Source organism: Camponotus floridanus, unplaced genomic scaffold (assembly GCF_003227725.1).
Source record: "Camponotus floridanus strain SB8 unplaced genomic scaffold, Cflo_v7.5 scaffold32, whole genome shotgun sequence".
Lineage (NCBI taxonomy): Eukaryota > Metazoa > Arthropoda > Insecta > Hymenoptera > Formicidae > Camponotus > Camponotus floridanus.
In genome coordinates this window covers 221,698-237,416 of record NW_020229459.1, presented here as the reverse complement: position 1 = coordinate 237,416, position 15,719 = coordinate 221,698, and the positions used below count along the sequence as shown (strand labels likewise).

The 15,719-nt window shown below is 33.9% G+C and overlaps 1 protein-coding gene across 1 annotated transcript; it reads left to right on the top strand.

Moving 5' to 3' along the window:
- Positions 1–1,695: 1,695 nt before the first annotated feature.
- Positions 1,696–10,908, top strand: LOC105250131 (kelch-like protein 10). The gene is made up of 9 exons (XM_025410482.1): positions 1,696–2,102; positions 2,542–2,879; positions 3,240–3,571; positions 4,866–5,050; positions 5,538–5,749; positions 7,214–7,549; positions 8,373–8,495; positions 9,308–9,475; positions 10,594–10,908. The coding sequence occupies exons 1-9, from the start codon at positions 1,915–1,917 to the stop codon at positions 10,722–10,724; spliced, it is 2,013 nt and encodes a 670-aa protein (XP_025266267.1). The 5' UTR covers positions 1,696–1,914; the 3' UTR covers positions 10,725–10,908.
- The last annotated feature ends 4,811 nt before the right edge of the window (positions 10,909–15,719 follow it).

Sequence of the window (15,719 nt, the reverse complement as noted above, 5' to 3'; positions counted from 1 at the left end):
TATTATTTTTTAATTAAAAATTAAAAATTTCTACACAAAATTATTTAATAATGCTAATAAATAAACAATTTAATATGATGTAATAAATAAACAATTTAATAAAATCTGTCTAAGGATGTAAACATCCTTAGACAGATAATAATTATTTCAAATTGTTTTTATTACATTTAATATATTTTGAAAAAGTAATATTACGTGTGAGATGAAAATACAAAAAATTCTTGGAAACTTTTCAAAAAAGCTATTGACTCGAATATCAGAAAGACGAAGATACTGCGTTTATTTAACGGAATAGAATCCCATTCTCCGTAATCGATATATGAAAGACATTCGGTTTATTCCAGTAGATCTTCATACCTCTACTTTTTGCCCCGTTCTTTCTTCCATTCTTACCTTTCTCTCATAAACGGGGGTATTATCTGAACGGATAATGCACACAAAAGAACGCCCTTTGTGGGATGGTTCTGAAAATCTACTTGAAAGTTTCTACCTGTAACAATGCCGATATAATCCCTTATTGAATTTTTTACGAGCCAAATACCAAGCTTATACTCTCCTTTTTAATTTAATTTTTATTATATATCCAAGAATTAAAGTTCATTTTTAGATTATTTCGCCTTTTATTTCCCGCTAAATCGTAAATGGGTTAGAAACGTTAGCCACAGGTAAACTTTCGCTCACGATTAAATGAGCTCGAGGGCTCCGGATAATTATAATTAAAGAATTAATGAAATTACCAAATGTTTTGATTGCGTTAAAAAATAACAAACACGAATGTTTCATATCACCAACGAGAACGATTATGATAAAAAATAATTTCAACAAAATTCCGCAACAAAATTCTGATAAAATAGTTTCGGTGAGATATCTATAAATAACTTGCAAAAATTTCTGCAAAAGAAAAAACTCCTAATTAGTTTTTATTTGCTTTTTACATAAATTTGCAAAAGTAGTATTATTACAAATTAATAGATGAATAGGTTGATAGAAAATCATACACAAATAGAAAAAAATCATCGGCCTTATAAGAAACCATATAATTTGTAAACATTGTAAATCTAATTAATTATGTAGAATTTTAGATTTAAAGAAATATGCAAATGTACATATCTCATAAATATAATTATACATATAATTTATAAATATATATTTATAAATATAATTATGTATAATTCTACAATTATTATCAAAATACTATTTTATTATAAACGGAATTATTTATATTTTATTACAAATTAAATTATTATATATTTATTATGTAATTATTATATTTTATTATATATTTATTATTTAATAATATAATATTTAATAAAATATATAATAAAATATAATATTTAATAAAATATATAATAAAATATAATAATAAATATTAAATAAGAAATATTATAATATTTAATATTATAATATTTATTATTTAATATTTATTATTATATTTTATTATATATTTATTATTCAATTATTACATTTTATTATAAATTAAATTAAATTATTATAAAAAATATATATTAAATATTATAATTATTTAAAAATATATAATATTTATAGAATTTCTTATATATATATTAAATATTAAATGCTATTACATCAGAAATAATATTATTTTTTATATGCTATATTAATAATATTATTTTTTATAATTATACTTATTATAAGCGTAAATTCGCTAATGAAAGAAATACACCGAATATCGTTTTACAGTACGAGTTTTTCGAGAGATCGCATCAAAGTCGGCCAATTTTCGGGCTTCGTTTGTCATGGCCGCGCGTGGTCTCGGCGCAATCGGGTCTGCCAAGAGAGCGAATACGTGAGCCGTTGAGCGGAAGCTGCGAAGCAGAAGAGGCGGTGGGAAGCTCGGGGACACACGTGGTGACCCAGCGGGTGCACGTGGACCCCGCCACCACCGCACGAGAGGAGATGGACGTTAACAGGATGAGCTTCAGGAGAATCCCGTCCCATACTCGAGTGTCACGCGCCTCCACTTCCGGCATCAGCAGGTTCCTCAAGCAGTCCAGGCGAAAGCAGTCGGCGAGAATCAGGAAATGCATGTGTCTGCCGTCCAATTACGGCCTCGTGGAATTCCCCGTCGTCTGGTCCGAGCTCAGGTCGGTCATGCGCCGCCGTAATCGAGGCCTTCTCGCTCCTCTCGAAACGGGGCGAACATCATTTCGCTTTTTCTCTCGACCAGAGAGACACGTGCTTTCGGGGTAAAATCGTATAAGCTTGATGAGAGGCGTTTAGCTTCTGGAAAATTAGTCAGCTTCAGTCATTACTTTCGCAATTTTTTCGAATAAAGTAATTTATGTGAGCGTGTTTTTGTATATTTAAAAAAAAAAAAAGATTAAGTTTAGTCATAAAATATTTCTCACGACATGAATTTCATACGACTTCCAAATTAATCCGACAACTTATCTTGCACGGTAAAACACATGAAATATTCCATTCGTTTGCCCCGCACTCTCATTCTACGGATTTTACATAAATTTTTAACTAGAAAAAACACCTGCAACGTTCTCAGAATTGTGACGAGTCTATCGGCTTCAGGGCTAACCAGCAGCTGTGCGATGGCGTCATAAGATGCCCGGGGGATCAAGTATTCCCAATCCATCGGGCCATTTTATCCGCGGTGAGCCCCTACTTCAAGGCCCTTTTCACCAACAGCCTGAAAGGCGGGAAAACCGAGACCTCGGAGGTCCTCATCAATTCCGTTCCCGGCAAAATCTTCAATCTGATCCTCGATTACGCCTACACGGGCGCCTGCAACATAAACGCGGACAATGTCGAACAACTATTGCCGGTCGCTGATCAATTCGAGGTCCTCGGAATCGTTCAGCTCTGCTGTCAGTTTCTGTTGCAGGAGCTGCGACCGGAAAATTGCTTAGGTAAACGCATGTAAAAATATGTAAATTATAATCCAACATACTTATCTTTACATGTTAATAATTTTTCATTGCATTATTTATGCAATTTTTTATTGCATTGCATTACCTTGACATGCATTATAATTATTAATTTATATTCATAATAAATACTTATGTGCAATAATTAATGAAAATACGTAAATGCAAAATAATCGAAATATTTCAATCGTACTATGCTACTCTCAGATACACGAAACAGCGCAAATATTTCATTTTTCTGCGTTTAAATGATTTATTTGCGCAAAGTTGCACGTTGATTTTCGAGCTTTAACATCAAGAAATTCATGTTTGCGCTGGACAAAATATTTTACGTGGTCGCAGGTATTTTCAAATTTGCACGCCATTACTTCTGCCGCGATCTCGAGAAGCAAGGCCGCAAATACATACGTCACCACTTCAAGCAGATACTGTTGGAGAGCGCGGAATTCAAGGATCTCCATTACGACGAGCTGGAGGCAATATTGCGCGACGACGAGCTCAATGTTAAAAACGAGGAGATCGTGTTTGACGCCGTCAAGACGTGGGTGGAGACTAAAGCCGAGAGGAGACGAGTTTATTTGCCGAGGTTGCTGAAATGTATACGTTACGGTCTCATGAGTCATAAGTATTTCATTAATAACATCGTCAACTGGAAGCTCGTCGAGGACGACGAGGTAAGTTGCCTTCATTGTTAGCATTTGTTGCCATTTCGCTTCACTTTGGATCGAGTTAATTCAACCATGGTGCTTCATTTATTAAAATAGATTAGCGCATTCCACAGGCATCCATATTTTACCTGGTAAACGAATATAAAAGGGTAATATGCAGGATGTCTCATTTAAGTTGATAATGCGAAATGTCTCAAAAACGAAGCGTTGAAGAAAGAAATGTTTTAAATGAAAATTAATTGATTTTAAAGGGACCATAAGATGGTGTCATATAATTTCTTAATTTACATAATAAATAAAAAAATAAATAAATTTACATAATAATTTACGTAATAATTTCTTAATTTTGCATAAACCATAAAATATCTAATAAAATATTCATTTTCTTATTATCTTATCTTAATTCTTTTATGTATAAAATAATGAGAGGAATCAATTGGTGTAAAGAAAACACATAATTGTTTCGAAGAAAAAATATGTAATTTGCAATTAACAATTCCATATTTTTTCTTAAAAACAACTGTGTTTTCTTTACACCAATTGATTCCTCTCATTATTTTGTACATAAAAATATTGTACATAAAAAAATGAATATTTTATGGTTTATGTAAAAGATAGATAGTTATAGATATTTTATGGTTTATGTAAAATAGATATTTTATGGTTTATGTAAAATTGAAAAATTATTTCAAGCCTCATAACTCGGAAAGTCTTCAATGAAAAAATACTTTATTACAGTGTTTTGGAAAGCTCTTGAGACAAGCTACAAGAATATATAAAAGTATATAGAATGTCCCATTTAAAAAGTTGGAGGTAACCTTCAAATGATTTTTCAAAATCAAACCAATGACACCATCTTATGGTCCCCTTAAAGTCAATTAACTTTTATTTGAAACATTTCTTTCCTCAACGCTTGGTTTTTCAGATATTTTGCATTAGCAACTTAAATGGGATACCTTGTATATTAAAATAGACTCGACAGAGAGAGAGAGAGAGAAAGAGAGAGAGAGAGAGAATTATTACACGTACTATTATTTTAACAAGAAAAAAGCGTCAGTAGAAATTAACATTTAAAATTAAAATAAACATGAAGATGTAATTTATAGTAAACATTAATATTAAAATTAACATTTCCCGTAATAAAAATGTAAATAAAGTGTTGCGAGTGACAATCCTTCACACTGTTATATTGCTTTTGCAAATTTTATTTTCATGTAATATTATGTTAAATCTCTCTTTTTTTCCTTCTCTTTCTCTCTCTCTCTCTCTCTCTCTCTCTCTGCGTTCAAACTTTTTCAAGGCGTGCCAACAAATACTGGCTCCTGTAAATGCCTATTTAACCGAGCAAGATGCGAAGCAGAACGGCGGGGAGATCGATCTGAAAAATCCCCTTGCGAGACCCCGAGTCCCGTACGAAATTCTCTTCGCGATCGGCGGATGGAGCGCTGGCTCGCCCACCAGTTTTGTGGAGACTTACGACACAAGGTACGCCGAATTCTACGACAAAGTAATATCGCGTACTTGAAATTTCCATAGAAATCGAAATTTAAAGAATCCAAAAATACCGCCGCGTGTGTGCAATCGATTCGATTCTCTCCTCTTTGCCGGAATTTTACACGGGAATAAGTAAATATTTCTCGTACAAATACAAGATTCTTGTCGAATTTCAAGCCGGACACACTTTCAGTCTCTGGAAGGTATCCTTTTAATTATTTTACAATTTCCCCGCTGTATTTATTCTAATATTTCGTGGAGAAATATCACCTTGACATTTTAGTAAGCCAAACTGTTAAAAATAAGATGTTTAAAAAAAAGAATAAAATAGTTAAATAGAGCATGAAATCCGGCGCAATCCTTGGACGTCACCGAAAGGGACACCGATCTCGCGTGTGAGCGGGGTATTTTAGGATTCTTGTCGAGAGATATCGACGCCTCGAGGATTTCGTGTGACGAATTTAAATGTCAACTCTAGAGCCGACAGATGGTTTGTATCGGTGAACACGGATGTAACGCCGAGAACTTATCACGGACTGTGCGCCCTGAACAATCTCATCTACATGATCGGCGGTTTCGACGGCAACGAGCACTTTAGCACGGTACGATGCTTCGATCCGGTGACGAAGGAATGGCGAGAGCGAGCCTGCATGTATCACGCCAGATGTTACGTCAGCGTTTGCACGCACGGTGAGTTTTCCGCACTTTAACTTACTCAGCACCCTTTTTCGACAACTTTGACGTTTATTGCAGGGGGTACATTCCCGAGTAATACACCCTTCGAATTTTATGGAGCTCCTTTTTGGGATTCCCGAGATATGCGAAAGTAATAATAAATATTTTCAAAAGAAATGCGAAAGTTATAATAAATATTTAAAAAAAAAAGGGATTCAATTATCTTAACCTTGATTTGATACGTTTTCAAGATCATGAGCTTCAATAACTTTCAAAAGATTTTCATCTTTATTATGCATTCATTATTAAACATTATTCACTCAGAGATTTAAATATGTAAGTGCATCGAATTTATTTATCTCAAGCTTTCGTTTGTGTTAAAAATTCCAAATCATATTTTATATATTAATTTTATTACAGTTTTATATTTTATATTGTTTTCTTTATTACTAAATAAAGACTCCGCTTTTATTCCGAAAAAGTGCTAATCTAACTCAAATTTAATTTTAATTTAAAATCATAAATAAATTTGTGAGATATATTTATTTCTTATTTTTAATAATAAATAATAAATATATTAATAAAATATTTAGAACGCTTGATTTTACATATTTAATATGATGTTAAAATAAAAATACTCAATAAATTTAACTTTATATTCGCTGGCTAGTAAAAATAAAAAAAATGGTTATTAATGACTACTAATACTTCTCATAAATTCTTAAAATTACATTTAATTGCTACATTTAATTTGAAATTCTTAAAATTACATTTAATTGCTACATTTAATTTGAAATAGCGAAATTAAACAATAATAATTTCCGAAGCGTACTAACAATAACACAAAAACAATTGTAAATAAAAAGAAAATAAATAGTAATTCAGAAATTTATTGATGCAACAACTAGCAAATAAACAAAAGAAATATAAACAAAAATAAATAGGAACACATAAATATATATAAACACATAAATAGGAAAAAGATAAATAAGTATGAAAATTAGAATAAATTTCAAAACCGTATATTTCAAGAACCAAAAAAGAATACCACAAAATTCGAAGCTTGCATTAGACATGTAAACTTACAATATATGTCAAATAAAATTAATTAATCGTGTCATTAAAATTAATGTAAACATTTACTTGTTTAATCATTCAAAATGAGAATAAAATTTCTTTTCTAAATCTAATTCTCTGCTTTTTTATTAATTATTATTATTATTAAAATTTATACGAAATTATAAATTAAAAATTAAATACAGTTAAATTATTCTGTTGGAGCAACAATGCAATTCTTCTTCAAAATACAAAGTGCTGTGTTTGAAAAACAAAGATAAATAGATAATAAAATAATAACGACATAATAGAAAAGATAGAAAGTTCATATGAAAATAAATATATGAATTTTCTCAAAATAAATCATTCCATTTTTTGGCAAAAGTAAAAGTGCTTTTACACATTCTTTATTCATCGTTTAAGGTGGCAAGATTTATGCGCTCGGCGGATACAATGGCCGCACGAGGATGAGCTCCGGCGAGCGATACGATCCGCAGAGGAACCAATGGGAGATGATACCATCGATGCATCGGCAACGATCGGACGCGAGTGCAGCCGCCCTGCACGACAAGATCTACATCGTCGGCGGCTTCAACGGCCAGGAGGTTTTCGACTCGGCCGAGGTCTTCGACGTGAAGACCAACCAGTGGACCAACATCCACTCGATGATCAGCCCGAGATCCGGGGTCTCCCTCGTCGCCTTCCGCGACAGTCTTTATGCTCTCGGCGGATTCAGCGGTGTCGCGAGACTGAGTTCCGGTTAGTTCTCAGGTCTACAGATTTCAGCTGATGATGGTAGAAAGAGTAGAATTTTTTAAATAATTTTTTGAATGATTTTTTGAATAATTTTTTGACTAATAATTTTCTTTGACTAATAATTTTCTGACTAATTCCGAGACTGGTTCCGGTCTCTAGATTTCAGCGGATGATGGTAGAAAGAGTAGAATTTTTTAAATAATTTTTTGAATGATTTTTTGAATGATTTTTTGAATAATTTTTTGAATGATTTTTTGAATAATTTTTTGACTAATAATTTTCTGACTAATAATTCCGGCTCGAAGGAACTGCAATAACTGCAACTGCAGTTTGACAGCATCTCGACGCACGTTGTAGCGAAGAGAACAATGTTTCGTGTTAATATAAATAATTAATGAATAATTTTATTCGTATAAACGCAGGGATTTGCACAAACGTCGAGATTTTATACACGTAAATATCTCTCGCAGCCATTGTTCGCGTATGAATTATTTAACGCGTCAAACGGATGCTGGAAATTGTTTGTACGTGTCGATAACGTCACGTTAATAATTAATTAGTCGAGAGAAGTTTTCGCGGATCCGCCAGGATTTAGTTCCACGCGGAAACGTTTGTGCAACTCGAAATGCGATTTCGTTCCACTTAACCGTATACGTCATTTACAGAAACGATATCTCGCGTTCGCTCATTTATGCACGTACGTTTAACGTGGTCTTTGCAGACATGCGACTCTGCGCGTGTCGAATATTTTCCAAGTGACAGGTTTCCCGCATGTATCGAGAATTTGCGGCGTCGCACTCAAGAAAAACAAATATTTATTTTTCAGGAGAGCGTTACACCCCAAACCATTCGGACCAATGGCACGAGATCTCGGAAATGTTTAGCCCGCGCAGCAATTTTGCCACGGTGATACTCGACGATATGATTTTCGTCATCGGCGGTTATAACGGTATCCCGAAGGATTATAAAATATGTAGAGAAATTTTTTTTATAAATAAAATTCAAATATGGGGATGTTTCTTAATAAGTGCGAAAAATTAGGCTTTTATTATAATTTTGTCTTTGTTCTAATTTTTCCGACATTTACTCTAATTTTATCTTTATTTTAAAATTTAACTTCTCGTAACCTATGCTATTTAGCATTTAGATAACGTATTTTATTTTTTTTTCTTGAAAATTATTGATTTTATGAAAAAATAGAAGAAATATAAAAGTATCTAAATAAATCAAACTTTTTAAGACATATTTTTAGACGATCCTATTCCGGCCCATTAAAATGTTCTAATAAAAAATTGAATAGGGGTTGTTAGTTTCATCCCCTTATAACAATACGGGGGGCTGAAAAAAATATTAATAAATAACCTTTTTACTGATAGAAAATATCCACATAATTTCATTTCTCTAACTTGTTTCAAATTTGAAAAAAAAAAAAATGTATCCCCTTTAATTTTCGACAAAAAATCATCTATAATTTTTCGCACTTATTAGACTTAAGAAAAGGGGTGTACAGGTGGTCTAGGACACCCCGTATATAAGAATGTATATAATTCAAAATAGATACCATGAAGATTGATTCGCGCTTGCAATTACTATTATTATTATTGTTAATATTTTAGTTATTGTTATCACATTATTATTGACATCATTATTGGATTTTGTTTACGCGTAAAATATTAAATAATAAATTTAATTAAAGTAAGCGGTTTATGTTATTACGAAGCCAATTACAGCGCCCTATTAATAGCGACGTTATTGTTGCAGGATCGAGCACGATCGCGTACGTCGAATGCTACGACGCCGATTACAATGAGTGGTACGACGCATTTCCCATGAATCTCAGTCGCAGTGCACTCAGCGCTTGTGTCATAGCCGGTTTGGCGAACGCTCGAGAGTATTCCTACCTCGGCAAAGCGCGGGATCTCGGTCAAGGTGAGCGTAATATCTGGACTCGCTTACCCTTTGTCGCGAACGCCTCAAAGGAGATGATTAAAGTTCCGTTTCCTGTGACCGCTCCCTCGGCCCCCTCCCCCTCTCACCCAGCGTCTTTATACATATTTACGATGCTCTCGTGGATTCGATGGACTTGCGCTCTATAATCGACCCCTCCTCCGCGAATCACTGTATTTTCGATGCGAAGGCATCGTAGCGTGAGATTCCGGTAAATTCCTATTAGGGTCTTTCCCTTCCCTCGGTCCGCAATTAATTGTTAGAGTGTTTAAAGGGAAAATGATCGATTCGCTGCTGTTTAATTATTACAGAAAGTGATCGCTGATAATTATTTAATATCGCAGTAAAAAATAAATGCGTGGGAGAGGATAGGTCCATCCCTCCCCGAAAATAATCTAATCCAACTCAATCTAATCGTACTTTTTATTTATTTATTTTGGTTTTATAAATATTTCAATCATGTATTATTACATATGTTAAAGGTAGAGAGATATTGAATATTTTAGATTGAGTTTTGTCAAGTTTTATTTTGGGAAGAGAGCTTTTTTCTCACCTCGTAAAATTTTCATCATTATATATATGAAGAGAATTATGAATGTAAAAGCCAACAGCTTCTTCGTGATGCATTTTTTTACAGTGATTTAACATGAAAATGTAGCAGAGTTGGAAAAATTAAACTTTTTCACAAAGAGAGATTTTGTATCTCATTAAAGTGCCACGACTGGTGACTTTTCCCAGATTTAAAAATATCATAAAATTATAATTAATTACAAACCAAAAGAAAACTGCGAAAGATTTTAAGACAGATCGAAGGTAAAGACCCTAATAGTTATCGTAATTACTGTAAAAACGTCGTTGACAAGGAGCCAATTGCGTAGCAATTTGGATTCTCGTTTGCATCTCTCGCCAAAATAACGGAGAAAAATATCCATTAAAGTATTCCAAGCGCGGGGAAATAAATCTGAGCCAAATATGCACCGCGATATATTTTCGCGAAACGTACAAAGAGAATCCTTTATTCAGGATTTGCTTGTTTGCCGCGACTTTTCACCCTTTTTCACGCGAGAGGGACGAATTAAATACGATCTACGATCTTTTAGGGCAAGCAACTTCAAAGAATCGGGAAAAGTCTGATCAAGCTGGCGAGGATTCTGGCGAGACCAACATCATAATCTCCGTGCAGAATGAACAAGAGAATGAACAGGTCGACGTAAGCGAGTCGGTGCACTGACTCGCATCGTGGGCCCCGCTGAACGAAACTTGTGCAAGAAAGAAAGATGATGAGGAGCGTTGTGCAAAAGCTCGATTAAACATCGTTAAAAATTCAAGCGTCAGTTGGCACGAAATTGCGTCATATTTTTCAAATTTGTAAATATCATTAAGAAGTAATAATTCTGCACGCTTGACGGAGTAAATAATTTCACGATATAATCAAGTTGACAATTAATAATAAATTATCATAATTGCAGAAAGTATGGTATTAAAATTGCAATCTCGCATTAAAAAAATATTTTAGCGAAAATTCCCAGAGAGAAATATAAATGTAAATTTCTAATATTAATAATATCATACATTATCGACCGTAAAAAAATAATTTACTCGGTCAAATATGCGGAGTATTATATCTGAGGAACATTTGCGAATTTGAAAAAGACGCTGCCAGGGCTCTTAACCGACTTTAATCCCTCCAAATTGCCCGACAGAACGTTGAAAGAACACGCAATAATGGAAAAAAAATATCTCAAGAGGGATGAATTCGCGGACGGAAAAGAAAGCGAGCGTTTTAATTGCTACCTCGTTTGAGAATTACTCCCTAAATGAGCTTCTAAAATTGTACAACGAAATTCAATTTGCCGGAGACGGGACGCGAGCAAACGAGGTTTAGTTTAGAGGACGAAAGAAATGGGGGAAATCGAATAGCTTTACGCGATTAGCGAGTTTTTAGAAATCCTTTTAGCCTTTCTCTCTTTCCCTCTCTCTCTCTCTCTCTCTCTCTCTCTCTCTCTCTCTCTCTCTCGCGAGATTAATTTATAATTGACGCGAATTACGCCTCGCGCGAGAGGCTTGGACGATTTTTGCGCGTTCTCCATTTTTAACTATAACTTTTTGTAGGCGATTTTTTTCACTTTTTTTTTTTTTTTATAAATCTACTTTCGAGACTAGTGTCACTCGTAACGAGAAATTGCGCGGCGAGAATTACACTCGTGACGGAAGCGTACGTTGTTATTTTTTATGAATACATTTTCTAGCCTTACACAAAGCCGCGTATTGCGATTTTCGTTCGTGAGATTCATGATTTATATAATACCACGACCTCTGTTATTTTAATCGAATTAAATCAGCTTCTTTATTCAAGCGCTGTCAGTCTCATTTTTTTTAATGTAATAAGTATCTCGAGCTCTCTCTCCCGACCTCGAAGGTGCTTATCAAGTAAGGTAAACGTGCTTTTAGTCAGTTAATGAATAATAATGATGACAATGGTTTGAGAGATTTTTTATTAATCTATCTCTGATTTATATGCATATGTAGATTTATTCATTCTTTTTATACGTATTTATATGTTACGTATAATGTATACATTGTTACTTCTTCATTGGTGTTTCTCCTTTAACGACGACGATATATCCTCTGTTTAAATCCCTTTCGCATTTTCCGAGTGTTGCATACGATTTTTCTTTCTCTCTCTCTCTCATACTTTTTCTCTTTCGCGAGTGATTTGATGAGTGATTACGTGATGGCTGTGGCTATTCGGACCTGGCTGTACACGCTCGATAATCGCGACACAAACGGAATACGGTAGCGAGTTCTCCTCCCCGAGAGCCGATGAATACTTCGACGCACGTTCCAAAGTGAAGAAAGAAAGCCGTTGTCGGACTGCCACTTTATCAGGCTCCCGGCACTTAACTTTCAAGAGTCGTTTCGAAATCCCCTGACAGTCCGGTTGACGACTCTTTAATTTCTTCTCTTACTGCAAGTGTAAAAGATGATGCAGAAATTTTGCACGCGAGTTTAATTTACTTCGAGCTCGGAGAAATTTAAATATTTTCAATATTTAAATATTATTTCATAAAATATTATTTAATTAATTATTCAATTAAATATTAATTAAATATTATTTAATATTTATTATTTGAATTGTATATGATTATTGTACAAGGAGTCCCATTTTAATCGATGACCCCGAATAACTTTTTTAATTTTGATTGTAGGAAAAAATGTTTCCGACAAAAGTTGTATGGCTTGAAGGGGGATATAAGATGGTATCATTGGTTTTATCTTGTCAATCACCAATTGATTCCTCTCATTATTTTGTACATAAAAGTATTAAGGTAGGATAATCGAAAAATAAATATTTTACTAGATATTTTACGGTTTATGTAAAATTAAGATATTATTTCAAGCCTCATAACTCGCAAAGTACTTAATGAAAACTAACTTAATTATAGTGTTTTGGAAAGCTCTCGAGATGAATTAGAAAAATATGCAAAAGCATACGGTATAAGGTGTCTCATTTAAAAAGTTGGATGTGACCTTTAGGTGACTCTTCAATGTAAAACTAAAGACACTATCTTATGTCCCCCTTCAAGCCATACAACTTTTGTCTGAAACATTTTTTCCTACAATCAAAATTAAAAAAATTATTCGGGGTCATCGATTAAAATGGGACACTCTGTATATTATATGAAAAAAATTGTAATATTTCAATTTTCATGATGAAAGAACAAAGTTTAGGATATTAAAATCAAATTAAATGTCGCAGGAAATAATTATCAAAAAAATACAAGAGATATTTTCTTCTATTTTGAACGACTTTACATATTTCTGTCTATTCACTTTTAATCTTCGCATCTTCACTTGGAAAAAGAAGATTATTATATAATTATAATTTATTAGAGAACTCGCTACATGCGTGTCAGCCGGGACGACGCCACGGGATGGAGGAAAGGAGAATGAATACACAAATTGTAAATTACACAAGGACACATCCACGACACTCGCGATAGCGACTTGATGTCCCCGAAGTAGTCCGAGCCGAAGAGACGATCTCTCAAAAACGTATATCCAGAAAAAACGGAACGATCCGATCGCGCCTTCCGATAAACTCCTAGAAAATTGTCCCTTAAGTGGTAAGTTAAAAACTTAAATTTACACGACGAGAGTACAAAGTGAACGACTTTGAGAGAGAGAACGCGCGTCGTAGAGTCGATTAGAATGCAAAACGACGAGTACATTGAATTGAGCAAACAATAGGACAGCAATGAAAATTCCTTCGTGATCGATGCTCCTCGCGAAGGAGTAATAAATCGGAGAGCTTCCCTCCGAATCCACCCCCGCTTTTCTTCCGTCGCTTTCTGCGTCGTTTGCAATCCTCTCTTTGCGACGATTTCCACCGGCAAAGAGAACAGCAGGACCTCTGGCTCTCGCGAATTGATCCGCGACGCGACATTTATTCGCAGTCGAGCGAACGAGCGGCGATGGCTATTTACCTGATAAACGTGTCGTTGCTGAGTAAAAATTTCATTACGGACATGCAGCTGGAATGTAAATTTTTCATTCACATGTGACGTTCATCGATGGCATACGAATGTATCATAAATTTCTGACGATCGACGTAAACGAAAGCTGCTCCAACATTGAAGCGTGATTGATGTCGCACGGTTATTTAATCTCATTTTTAAATTTTGTACATCAAATAAATCTTACACGATACAGGATGATTGCTTTTTTTTCATACAAAACATATAAAAAATACAAGAGTGAAAAAGAAAGGAGAGGAAGGAGGGGAAGGTCCTCGATTAGTGTCGAAAAACCGAGAATGCTCGACAAAAAAGTGCTCTACAATCGTCTTATTGCAAAGAGTCAACATATTTATCAGATAAACAGCCTACCTGTCGATGGTCTTATTAAAATCAGCGATGTAGACACAAATAAAACGATAGAGAAATGTTTCAAATATGCAGATTTTGTGCTTTCGAGTCCGATTTCTTATAGACGACTATCAAATAGACTCTCAGAATTCGGAGGAATTATTGAAGACAATTATTGGCGGCGGGCTCGATAAAATAGTACTCACGATGGCGACATTTTATAATACTTTTCATCAGCGAGTGCAATTTTACATCGCACTGGAAAAGAATCGTGAATAAATTTTCGCAAAAATTATTCGAGAAGACCATTAAATTAACAAAATTGCTGTCATTTTACGCAACAACTTTGAATATTTTCGAAAACATTTATCAAATAAAATATATTCCATTTTACCGCGTTATTAAAGAGACGAGAATCTCCGCGAAATTAATACGCTTTTTCCAGATAGAATTTGCGATTATCCTCCTACGCGTTTTGCAAACAGCTTTCAGCCCGATGCAAAGCCGCACTCGCTCATGTAGTTTTTTCACCATCCCACAATTATCAAGCTCGCATTTGTAATAATATTTATATATACGATCGCGATATACACGTTAACGGTGGTCGTAGGTGATCGTTTTATGACGATATATATGTATTAGACGTACATACATACTTGTTACGCATGTAAAAGATGGATTATACCGAGTGATACGGATTGATACGATATTACTCACATGTCTTGAGAGCCGACGTATGATCCGTTTTAACGCATGCGTTTACGACAGTGGAATCGCTGTAAAAATCATTATCTTCTACGCGCACGTTTGCGCTCGGGACAGTGTGTGTGTTTATGTTTACATAGAGATTTGTAGCGCGAGAATCGCGGGGTGGAAAATTGTCAAGAGCTATCTGTCACGTACAAGCGATCCACATGGTTTCATAATAAAAATACACGTCGTATCAAGTAAATTACTTACATGTTGTAAAGTAAAATTACATCTACATCTTTGATTAATAAATAGAAAAAACTTGATAAAAATCTAAATAAAAAAAATGACTAAATAAAAAAAATTTGATTAATAAATAAAAAAAATGATAACGTCAAATCGATCAGCTTTTTATAATAAAGATACATGTCGTATCAAGTAAATTACGTACATGTTGTAAAGTAAAATTACATCTACATCTTTGATTAATAAATAGAAAAAATTTGATAAAATCTAAATAAAAAAAATGACTAAATAAAATAATTTGATTACTAAATAAAAAAAAAATGATAACGTCAAATCGATCAGCTTTTTATAATAAAGATACATGTCGTATCAAGTAAATTACGTACATGTTGTAAAGTAAAATTACATCTACATCTTTGATT

Excerpts from the sequence above, each read along its gene's own strand:
- LOC105250131 (XM_025410482.1), top strand. The coding sequence starts at position 1,915 with ATGGACGTTAACAGGATGAGCTTCAGGAGAATCCCGTCCCATACTCGA. Across the intron at positions 2,103-2,541 it reads GTCGTCTGGTCCGAGCTCAG|GGCTAACCAGCAGCTGTGCG; the intron begins GTCGGTCATGCG and ends TATCGGCTTCAG. Across the intron at positions 5,051-5,537 it reads GTGGAGACTTACGACACAAG|AGCCGACAGATGGTTTGTAT; the intron begins GTACGCCGAATT and ends TGTCAACTCTAG.